Source organism: Cricetulus griseus, assembly GCF_003668045.3.
Source record: "Cricetulus griseus strain 17A/GY chromosome 1 unlocalized genomic scaffold, alternate assembly CriGri-PICRH-1.0 chr1_1, whole genome shotgun sequence".
NCBI lineage: Eukaryota > Metazoa > Chordata > Mammalia > Rodentia > Cricetidae > Cricetulus > Cricetulus griseus.
In genome coordinates this window covers 114228819-114241374 of record NW_023276807.1, presented here as the reverse complement: position 1 = coordinate 114241374, position 12556 = coordinate 114228819, and the positions used below count along the sequence as shown (strand labels likewise).

At 37.4% G+C, this 12556-nt stretch overlaps 1 protein-coding gene across 3 annotated transcripts in view; it reads right to left on the bottom strand.

The window, feature by feature from the left end:
* Positions 1-10807, bottom strand: part of Ncapg (non-SMC condensin I complex subunit G) — a 38598-nt gene extending 27791 nt beyond the window's left edge. For all 3 annotated transcript variants that reach the window (XM_027386979.2, XM_027386980.2, XM_027386981.2), the window contains exons 1-9: positions 10574-10807; positions 9456-9656; positions 8876-9104; positions 6675-6820; positions 6339-6423; positions 5108-5300; positions 3556-3705; positions 2149-2289; positions 281-404 (exon numbers count right to left, since the gene is read on the bottom strand). In XM_027386979.2, coding sequence (XP_027242780.1) covers positions 281-404; positions 2149-2289; positions 3556-3705; positions 5108-5300; positions 6339-6423; positions 6675-6820; positions 8876-9104; positions 9456-9656; positions 10574-10684 — 1380 coding nt within the window. In that variant the 5' untranslated portion in view covers positions 10685-10807. The remainder of the gene's footprint in view (positions 1-280; positions 405-2148; positions 2290-3555; positions 3706-5107; positions 5301-6338; positions 6424-6674; positions 6821-8875; positions 9105-9455; positions 9657-10573) is intronic.
* Positions 10808-12556: the final 1749 nt, after the last annotated feature.

Here is a 12556-nt window from a genome sequence, read left to right as displayed (position 1 = left end):
TAAATTCACCACATGCTCATAAAGAAAGGTGTTTTAAACTGTGTTCGTTTAAAACATATTGGACAACACTAATACAATCAAAGACAAGGGTGCTAAAGGGAAATTCAGACTCTTGGATGTCACTAATCAAAGCTTCTTTTTGGTTTTTTCGAGACAGGGTTTCTCTGTGTAGCTTTGGAGCCTATCCTGGCACTCGGCTCTGGAGACCAGGCTGGCCTCGAACTCACAGAGATCCACTTAATCAAAGCTTCTTAACTGTATCACAAAGAAAAGCACTTACAATCTGTATCCTTTTGTTATCGTCTAAGATGATGTGAAGGAGTCTCTCAACAATAAAAGAAATTAAGGATATCGGGGTTGTAGGCAGAATTAGAGCCTCCTGCAAAATAGCCAGCAGTCGTTTCCTGTAATCAAAAGATCTTTTTTAACTGAACTACCACTATGACAAAATACATTATATACATTTTTAAACATCTTTTTTCTTTATTTTCTATGTGCATACTCATGCCTGGAAGTGAATGTGGAAATCAGAGAATAAATTGCAGGAGTTAGTTTTCCTCTTCTACTCTGAGGGTTCCAAAGATTAAATGAAAGTCATTGGATTTGACAGCAAGTACCTTTACCCCCTGCCCTGACCCATCTTGCCAACTGAAAATACATTTTTTTTTAACATTTCCCTTTATATTTGTTTTAGTTTTTACTTCTGTTTGTAACTATAGGTACAAATTCCATACATACAGACTTTAGAGGGAAAAAAAACACATATTCTGCAAACTTATTTAAAAATATACATAAGTTATATTTTCATACCCTGATCTTAAAATAACAAAACTCAGGAAAAAAAGGTGAATCAAACCATCTAGATAGCACTATTTGCTCTCTCTGCAATAAATATTTTAAATAAAAAAATCAGAAATTAGTTATTCTGAGGTAATTATACTAGGATTATATACATACATACCCATAGAAACATGCATACATATGCAATCATGTGCCACATAATGATGTTTCAGTAAACATTAGACCACATATCTGGTGGAGGTACCAAAATATCATAATGGAGCTAGAAAACATCTAATACTTAATGGTATAGTAGCTCTAGCAATGCTGTACTTCAATGCATTTCTCTGATGATTCTGATATAAACAAACATACACTGCCACACATATAAGAGCATACTACATGCAATTATATACTACATGCAATCATACATACTTAATGTTAAATGACTGTTATTGGTTTATGTAATTATCATAATGTATTTTTTACCATTACTGTAGAGTATACTCAGCACAATACTACTTACTATGAAAGTTATTTTTACAACAGCCTCATACATATTTTGTCATCTTCTAATTATACCGAAAGACCACTTGAAACAATTAACCTGTAACATCTAAATGTATACTTTATACTTGCACACCAACAAAATCACCTAACAACACATTTCTCAGAATATACCCTAATATTAATCAACTACATATGTGTAAATATGCTTCAATATACAGAAAGGGGAAAGAAAATTTAATAGCACTTCTAGGCTAGACATATCTAACCATATTGTAATAAAACTGTACTTAAATATAGGGAATTAGCCAGGATTCCTCTAGACAAGACTTGGCTGTTACACTCATGAACTCACTGCAACTATGATTACCTGCAAAAGACCTGTCAGTCAACATTCCAGTATGGATGGGATAGGGGCTCCTGAGGCCCTACCCCCACCAGCTAAGAAGTTGATACTGGCAGTTGATAGCTACTAGGGGAGGGAGAATCATTTTTCTTCTGGGGTGCAGCTGGTGGTATGCTGCCAATGATCTGATGGATGGCCATGGAACCATGCACATGATTGAGCTCAGTAAGTTAAAAAGGGCGGGGGGGGGGGGGGGGGGGGGGGTGGCCAGGGTCTCAAGGTAAAAGATGTTCCTTGAGGATTAAAAGAAGTAAGTCTTGAGATAGATATGATCAAGATACATCATAAAATAAAAATTATTCTATAAAAAAACCCTGATTAATCAGAGGACATATCTTCATCATTTATAGTTATGCTAAAATTAAAGTCAGAATTATCTTAAAAATTAAACAAAATAGGTTACTAAATAAATGAAATTATAAGAAATTAGATCTAATGTTAACATTTAGACATACCTTCCTCCTTCTTCACTGGTATCCAAAGATTTTATAATTAGAATCAATTGCTGACCTATAAATTCTCTTGTCATCAAATTTTCAATGTAGTTAAAATCACTTCTCTGTTCTTCATTAACTACTGGGAAGCTCTGGATATAACTAAAATAATTAGAATAAAGTAGATGTAACTTAGGGAAGAGACATAGCACACACAAGGCACTACAAAATAGTGTAATATCACATACCAACTAATGATTTTATATACAGATCAAAGAAAATAAAAATCAAAAAACAGTACTATATAAAATGCTATATTTTCAAAAAGAAACTTACTTGAGCATTTAAAACATGTAAAGAAAGAGATTTGAAAATGCACAGCCTAAATATTGAGCTGTTAACTCTAATGATTGTTGGGACTGGGGAAGCAAAGAATAAATTTACCTCTACATTTGAATTCTGACAAGAATAAGTGCTTTTTAATATAACTTTGCAGTGAAGTAAGTAGAAATTATAGTCTTAGTTGGCTTTCTATTATGGTAAAACACCCTGACCAAAAGCAACTTGAGGAAGAAATGGTCTATTTCCTATTTTACATTATAGTTCATCACTGAAAGAAGTCATGTTAATAACTCAAACAGGGCAGGACCTAAAGGCAGGAGCTGATGCAGAGGCCATGGAAGAATGCCGCTTACTTGCTTACTCCCCATGGCTTGCTCAGTTTGCTTTCTTAAAGAATCTAGGACCACCAGCCCAGAGATATCACTACCCACAGTGAGCTAGGCCTTTCCAAATCAACCATCAAACAAGGAAATGTACCACAGGCTTGCCCACAGGCCAATCTAGTGGGAGCATTTTCCCAGTTGAGGTGTCCTCTTCCAAAATGACTCAAGCTGGTGTCAAGTTGACATAAAAGTTATCAAGACATATGTTAAGACAGATAATTAAGGAAAATAAAACTTTGAAGTTATGTAAGTTGTTCCATTTTATTTTTAGTGTTATTAACTGAAAAAGACTTGCTTTATACTAAAACTGGCCATTCATCTCCACCTTATGATTCTGAAACTAGTTCAATGCACCAAATCTAATCATCTGTTTTTTGTACAGCTTACAAAGAATGATTTTTAAAATTGTTATTATATAAATTAGATAAAATTCAAGAAAAAGTAAAGTTTTATTAGGGAAAGTCACATTAATTAGCTGCTGATGTTGAGCCATGTGACAGGGATAGTAAGACCCTGACTCTATACATTCAGTATACTAAGCACACAATAGATTCTTCAGCAACACTCAATGAACACACCCATTTATACCTACTTGAACAACAATACTTTTTAACTTGTTTCCAACAATGACTTTAAATAGGGGAGCTATGAGATTGGCACCTGAGCAGCTTAAGTACAGTTCAAACCAAAAGAAAAATTTTACCTCAGTAAATACTCTGCATATACTACAGGCTCTGGCAAAATCTGTTCTAAAAACTCTTCACCTTCATCTCCTTTTGATTTCAAATATTCACAAAGGGTACACCAGTACAAAGCAAGTTCAGGAGTTAATGTTTCCACTGGAATCAACTTCCTTTGTTTAGAAGAAAATAAGAGAGCATTATCTTTACATGCAGTTGAAAAGCAAAACAAGGATGGAAATAAGATGTAGATTTCTTTTAATTACTAAGTCATTAACTGACCCACCCAAAAAGTAATGAAAAGAAAAAGAAAAAAAAAAAAACCCAAACAATACTATTCAGCAGAAAAAACAATGGAATCTTGAAATTTGCAGAAAAATGGATGGAACTCGAAGAAACCATTCTGAGCAAGGTAACCCAATCACAAAAAGACAAACATGATATGCACTCACTCATATGTGGACCTGCTTTTGATACATAGTAGTGACCGTGCTTTATCAGAGCTGTTTTTAATGATATTGCTCAGAATGGTTTCCTTCCAGATGATGATTGAGAAGCTAATTTAAAAAAAAAAATGGTGCCAGGTACCACAAGAGTAACAGAACTGTGCTGTTTTTCTGGGATTTTGTTTTTTACTTTTTTTTTTTTTTAAATGGAGAGTGCTGGATGTCTCTACAATTTTGTTCAAATGACTGCAGAACCTGGAAAAGCTGTTGCTGCTATTGATGCATAACATACTGCCATTATTGGTCTTTTTATATAAATATAAATATATATAATTTGAATTTTTGGAAACTTTAGCTGTGCTGTCAACTTTGGAAAAAAGCATCCCAGTTTACCGAGTTCAGTCGGCATTGTATAAAAATTAACAGCCATATTGTTCTAGAAATGTTGAACTTAATTTTTTTCCATTTGTACAGGGGTAATGCACTGTATTAAAAATGTAAGGTCTTAAAAAAAAAAAAGAAAGAAAAAAGGAAGGGATTTTGAGAGCCCATCCCATATGAAGGGATGCTCTCTGGACCTGGACACATGGGGAAGGGCCTAGGCCTAGCCCAGGATGATGTGGTAGACTTTGGGGAGCCCCTTTTGAGGGCCTTACCCTGCCTGGGGAGTGGAGGGGGAATGGCTAGGGGCAGGTGGGATATTGGTGGGGAGGGGAGGGAGAGGGAGAAGGGATTGACATCTGAAGGAAGCTTGTTCCTAATTTGAACTAATAAAATAAAAATAATTTAAAAAAAGAAAAAAAAAACAAAACTTAGACTAAGGAAAGGCAAAAAAGAAAGCTTCAAATAAGCTAACAAAGCAAGAATGCATATTTGGGGATGTTTTCACAATAAATGTATGCAAAAATAAAAATACAAAATGAAAGGGCACAATGAAATAGTATCTGATAAAAAGTAATGAGTTCTGATACCAGAGGGGGAAAAAGACATTCATTAAAGAATGAAACAGATAAAAGGTACTGATAGAATAATCTCAAAGTATAGGGAACAAAAAATAACTTTAATTTTGGATTTTAATTCAATTTAATTAAATACACTGTACAATTTAAATAATGAATTCATTCTATACCTGCCATCATCATTTTTACAGATTCCCACCAACTCATTGAGAGGAGTCACTGAGAATAAGGAATTGAGAACAGAAACTGCAACCTCAGAAGAATTTTCCACATCTAACCGATGAAGCAACTCCAAGATATTCCCTTCGGTGAAACGCAGCCAGCCTTGAAGAAGATGCTTCTGCACTGCTTGTTTCACAGCATCTGGTAAGTCATTTAAAACAGATAAACAATGTATACTCTAGACTTTTTCCCTCTCTAATATCCCCATTTTAATGAACTTTTATAAAGTCAATGTTAACATTAGTATTTACAATATAAATAGAGATTATAGGTAGAACAAACCAAGCCAACAAAAAAGATGTACTATTACTAAATCATGATAATGCTTATTTCAAAATACAAATGGGAGTGCAGCAGTAAAACCCTAACTCCTATATATCCTAATGAAAAAGTTCTTTATCATGTCTTTTCATTGAACATCAAGCACCAGAATAAGCAAAGTCTACTATTTCACTTGTTGACAGACTTCTATTAGAGGAATTCTATTTGTAATACTGAAATCACAACATACTTTACTAAACACTTTATTTTTATTTAAGGTAGTGGTTTTCAACCTTCCTAATGCTACAACCCTTTAATACAGTTCCTCATGTTGGGGTGACCTCCAAACCATAAAATTATTTTGCTACTGTTATGAATTATAATGTATATATCTGAATTTTCTGATAGTCTATGAAAGGGTCATTCGACCCCCACAGGGGTTGTGACCCAGAGGTTGAGAGACACTGATTTAAGGGCATCCTAGTCAGTCCTCTGACAATATTCACAAACTCAAGTTTGCTTTCTTGGTACACCAAAACTGATACTAAATGACCTCATGAGATTCAAGAATTTTTAGAACCTTTGTATAAGCAGATTCTCTAGTTTAATAGATGAAAGGGTGGGGGCATTATACAGGTCTGCTCATTCTTAATTGTTTCTGATGCACAGAACAAATTTATGTTGTATAGAAAAGCACAATAGTACTAAGAAAGATGGGGTAAAAAGAAAGATTCTGTCAGACTTCTGGGAACAGCAACTGCATAGAATTTACCACAGGAAGTCTAAAAGAAATGCCTTTCTCCTTCAAAATACCAAAGCCTTTAATCCCAAATGTTTCACCAAATTTATGGAAATAATAGTTTTATTAACTTCAAGTCCAACATCAAAATCCAGTATTCACAAAGATGTGTGTCTTACCTGACCTGTCATTAAGACCTTGTTGAAGAAGCAGTACTCTCTGAGCAATGGACATGGCTCTCATATGAACTTTTTCAGCTAACACCTTAAAAGGTACAAGATCACCATTAATCCCAATATACTTTAGCAATGTCTTATTTATGAATACTGCATTTTTCTATAAGTTAACCCAAATGTTTTGTCTGTTAATACCTGTAATATAGTAATTCTCTAAATCACCTATATTCCTCAAAAGTCCTAACTGGAAAAAAATCATTGTTACCAAGATTTTTTCCAAAATACCATAAATTGGCTCATCTTTCAAAAACATGCCTAGTGAAAATATTAACTATTTACCTGATAAGCCAGCTTTCTGACAGCCTCCTTTACATCCTTTGTACGTCCTACAATTTTTGGCAAAGTCTTTGCTGATGGTGCAATACAGGATAACACCGCACGCCTAACTTCTGAATTTGAATCATTTTCGATCAAAGTAACATATGCTAAAAATAAAGCAATACATTTTAGTATTAAAATTGCTATTTCAATTTCTAAATAACAGAGATACCATGTACTAATCTTATATATTCATTGTTAGCAAAAAACAAAAAACAAAAAAATTTTAACAACTTTCCTTCTGAGAATGGAATTAAAAATTAATAAATATACTGTGACTGGAGAGTAAAAATGAAAACAGCCCCAAAAGTCAGGAGATGATTAGAGTAGGCAATTTAAGTCAATACGGTTTTCTATAAGGATTTATTATTTTGATTTATTTTAAACTTTATTATAAAAATGTTACCCCCCCAAAAAAAAATCACACACCGAAATTAACCAAACCCAAAAACTATACAACTCAATGAACTTCTATAGTTAGGAAGGTTCATTGTCATGGTTCACATTTGACTTTACACTTTGAACCTTGAGAATAAGTGGCTGTTAAAAGTTCATGTGTTTACTTTTGCCATTGAGTGCACTCCTGTTTAAAAAAAAAAAAAAAAAAAAAAAAAAAAAAAAAAAACTTGACTATACAAAAGAGTATGCCAGATATAGCAGCAGTAGTCTCATATATGTTAAATGGAACTTCTGGACTGCACCAAAAGTCACACTGAGTTATTGAACTTTACGATCCATTTGTCCAAGCACACTATGATGTTCAACATTATAAAAATCACCTAATAGTAACACTTCTCAAACTGTACCACCATCCTTAAGCAACTCATGATGATCACCTGCTAAATTTATGAAGATTGTTAACAATAACATATACTAGATAGAGCATCAAATTTTAAAATGGGACTGAAACTAAAGAGAATGTAGGTCAATGCATACTTTTATACCCCATTACTGAGAATATTAATTAGTAAATAGCTTTTTAGAATACTTTACCTACTATAATAAAGTGGAACCTATATTAAGTCTATCTCTATGTATAATTCGATAAAACTCTTTAATCTATGCACCAAAGTCATGTATAAGAAAAATCCTAACACTGGGTTGTTTTGTTTGGTTGGTTGGTTTGGTTTGGTTTTTCAAGACAGGGTTTCTCTGTGTAGCCAAGGCTGGCTGTACTGGAACTCATTCCATAGACTAGTCTAGCCTCAAACTTGGAGAGATGTCTTGCCTCATCGTACTGAGGTTAAAGGAATGGCCCCACTACACCCTACTTCTAACAGTTTCTAAAGCAAAGTAATTTCAAACAACTAGAGGGACCATTAACATGCAACATAAACTCCATAAAACAAAACATTAAAATGGAGCAGAAATAGAAATATACAGTTCTAAATGAATGCTAAAATTAGGAATAATTTTGAAGGGAAAAAAATACAAAAAATGTAATATGATTCACCAAAAAAAAAGGGCAGACACTGAAACAAATGTGTGATTGTTTAAAGTTTAGGTTTTTTAAGTGAATAAAGCAATTAACCCAAAAATTCACTGTTAATTATTACTGTCTCTGAAAGAAAGGGACACAACTAGAGTTAAGAGCAAGACGGAGTTATAATATTCCCTTATTTTAAGTTGTTGGGTTGATACTTCCACAACACAAAGACACATATAATTAATAAGTAAAAGTTCAATGCTGGGTTAGGGAGATGGATCTATTGGTGCAGTACTTGTAGCACAATAATGAGGCCTGATGTTCCAATCCCCCATACCCAACATAAGAAGCAGGCATAGTGGCATGCACCTATCATCTTAGCAATGGGGATAAGGAGACAGGATTCCTGGGGTTTGCTGGCCAATGAGTCTGAGCAGAGGAGCTCTAGATTTAATGACAGATGCTGTCTCAAAAAATAGTGTGGAGAGCAATTGAGGAAAATATCTGACTCCAACTTCTGACTTCCTTATGAATGTACACACACACACACACACACACACACACACACACTCTCTCTCTCTCTCTCTCTCTCTCTCTCTCTCTCTCTGTCTCTCTCTCTCTCTCTTCTCTCTCTCTCTCTCTCTCTCTCTCTCTCTCTCTCTCTCTCTCTCTCCCCAAATACTGAAAAATTAACCAAGTCAACACACTGAAACAAGATTTAGGAAACTATACATACCATCAACTACTGGACAGTCATCATCCTTGGGGTCTTGGAGTCGAGAAAGAGCCAAAACCGCTTGTATTCTTACATTTGGAATCTTATCTTTCAGTCTAATAAGCATGGCTTCATTAATTTTATCAAACAAGTCATCATCAATTTGAGCATTTTCTGGCATACTCCCCAGAAGTTTATTAATGAGCTGGCATACTCTAAATCTGACTGCAGTGCTGTTTGCTTCATGAGACTACACAAAAACAAATTAAAAAGTTATTCCTAGTAACATTCCATTCTTAAACAGGCAATATAATCTCAAGTGCTCTGAAAAAATATTTGCTATATAAAAAATAAGCATATTCTTCTCTGTAGGAATTTCCTGCTTCAAGGCAGAAAACATTTAAAACAAACATGAGAATTTAAATAGGCAGTGAAAATTCAATACTGGAGTGATCCTTTTATTTTAACGACAGTAAAATTTCCTATAAAAGACTTATTCATGTACATTTTCTCTATCACTGATATTTCACTGTGGAAAATGACAAACATCACGGTAAAATTCTCTTCATTACTTCCCCCAAAGTACCAGTTTTCACAGTACCTTTAAAAGAAAAGTAAACAAATAATTTAAAATGCCACCATCTTCCTCTTCCTCTTCTTCCTCATCAGTCTGGTGAAATGAAGTAACAAACTTGGCTGCGAAGTCTATGACCCTCTCCACAGCAGGTTCACGTTTATATACCACCATAGCATACTTAAGGTAATGAACAAACTCTTCCTGAAAAGCTGTCTTATTATCCATCTGAAAAACAGAAGAAACGCCTCCATAAGCTGCATTAATAAAATTCTTCATTCCCAACACTACCATAACACTGCTGAAAGCTTTGGCCTCAGGTCAAACTAAAATCTCTTTTAGTAAATTCTCAATTATCCAACCCAAGAAAAGGGGAAATAAACGTGCACAAACTTCTCTTCTGCATATAATTTCACCTCTGAGAAAGTACAAAGCACAAATCTGGACAATGAAAAGGTCTCTTATTTTTTGTCTTTTAACCTCATTGGACTTGCGATGCTTTTCTTACCATATTAATGCAAAATAAGCTTCGGCAAGAATAACTCAAAAATCAACACCGTTTTTTGTATTTATATGGACTTTGCTAATATGCAGCAATTTCCTTTGGGTGTTAACTTCCACAACCTATTCCATTATCGTTCGTCACATTTATCTTTACTTAACCTTCCCCATACTTCAAAATAATTTATCTTCCTCAAACTCGCTGTCCTGCAATCCCCAATTAGCATAAATAGCATAAATGCACAATTAGCACAAATAGGTAAAGCTAGGTCCTAATGATTCTGATTATTTGGTGAAGTTAAGGAGTTGGTTGAAATAACTTGGTCGGATTTCCAACGATGACCTAGAGACCCCAAAGGGAAGAAGGGCGTCTGAGATTCACTTCGCAGCCTAACACTTGTCTCCAAGTCACTACTAAAGACAGCGGATGCGGGGGTCCGGGAAGAGGGGTGGAGGAAACTGAAGGAGACTCCGTGTGGACGACGCCCGGAGTCGTGATGGTGGGCTGAGGCCAGCAGGCCTCGGGCAAGCCTCAGAGCACCTGACCCCGGGGTCACTCGGACGCGGGTCGCGCAGGGGCCGAAGGCTGAGCCCGGGAGCGGCCGCCGGGGAGGGAGCGCGGGCACGGAGGCCTGGCCGCTTACCGCGCCGTACGTGCGGCTCAGCGCCACCACCAGCTTCGCCTGGTTCTGGTGTGGCTGCTGCGCCAGCTGGAAAGCCTCCCTCACAGAAAGCCGCTTCTTCTCTGCTGCCATGGCTCGGGGAGGAGAACTGCCCGCGGGTGACTGGCTGCAACTGGCAATCCGCGCGTACTCAGTTTCCCTCCGCTTCCCGCAGACCGGCCAGTGCGCTCATCCAGGGCGTGGTTACCGCCAGAGTTTTCAAACCACTCTCGCGGAAGGATGAGATCCCGCGGGATTTTCACGTGAGGCGGGACCCGGAAGCCCAGAGAGACCTGACTATCACCCCACCCCCCACCTGAACTCCCGCTGCTCGCACGCATGCGCCGGGGGTGTGGCCGGCTAGTCTCCCCAAAGGAAAAGGAGTGTCTGTGAAGAGTCGGTGTGGGCGTAGCCGGAAGTGACGTCAAGGAGCCGCTCTGTGGCGGGCGTTCAACTTTCCGGTCGGAGCTGATGGCCCCGAGTGTACAGCCGCTGGGCATGGGGTGAGAAAGACAAGGCCCGCTGAGAATGTGGTCTCTGCTCCTGCTGCCTGACGGGGGAATCCGAGCGGAGGAGACGTCTGAGAGTCACGGAGGGCCCGCTCGGGCGCCGGGGAAGTCAAGGGTTTGAGAGCCATCTGGACCAGACTCCCAGGACGCGGTGGGCGTCTGGGACCTGGGGAGAGAAAGGTGGGGTAAATTTAGGCCTCATCGGCTTGGAGATGCTCCAGCTTCCCGGGTCTACTTCACAAACCCGCATAACAACTCTTCTAAGCAGAGGAGAACGCAGACTGTGCAAAAGGACCTGGGGTCCCGGCTAAGCCACGCACTTGGTGTAAGGTTATCTCAGAACGAATGCCTCATCAGCTGGGGCTTAGGACGCACCTCTCCAAAATTCGAAACTTATTGTTGCCGGGTAATTGTGCAAAACTGAAGACACCTATCCCGTATATATCGGTGAAGTGTATCCGGAAGAGGTCTACCTCAGACTGACTTCTCACTGGGAGACTTCATCCGATTCTTCACTTTTCTTCCCTTTGCTTAACTTGTGTCACACACATTGTAGCTGTGTGTGGAGTGCACACCTCCGTCATCTGGTCTCTCTTCTTGCATGTTCACCGGCGATCCTGTGTCCGTGTTTTATTTTCCTTGCGGTTAGTTTTATATCAACTTATTCAAAATTCAAAGAACGTCCCCCGCACGACAGCATCGTCTGCGAAGATGGAACATTCTCCCATTTTCGCAGAAAACTCGAACATTCCAAAGCCTCTTGGATGCCTTTCGAGTTACTTACTATCTTCCCCTGTCACAAGTAACCTGACTGGTAGAATGCACTTCATTTTTACTACCCAGATTTTTACGTATATCCACACGAGTATGAGTGAGTGAATGAATGAATGTATCCACTGGCTTTCGTGTTTTAATCATCCATTGTGTAAATACTCATAAATGCAACTGGCTTTTTTTAGTGCAAACTGTTCCTGAGCTTTATTCATATATGCTAATCCTAACAAAATTTATTGACTCCTTGAATGTGACAGACACCATTCTAAGTGCTTTACTTCATTTAACTCTTTATTTCTATCTCCTTTTAAGATGAATAAACTGAGATACAGACAGGATGCATGAGATTTCATCCTAGGAATGTGCTATAATTAAGTTTCAGAAAATTTGTAGGTACACAATTTGCTGGTTAAAGTGATGAATGTGGTGGTGATAAGTGCCTGTAATTTGAAATCAACATGTCCAACTTGAGAAAGTTACTCCCGCTAAATCACTGGGAACAAAAACAAACTAAGAATGTGCATTCTGAGAAGGAGAAACAGGGAAAGAACACCTAGAAACTAGTTTTTTAATCAAGTATACAAAATCACTAGCCATATAATCAATATACATTATTAAAAAGAACAACATGCCAGGTGTTGGTGGCACAAACCTTTAATCCCAGCCCTCGGGAGGCAGAGGC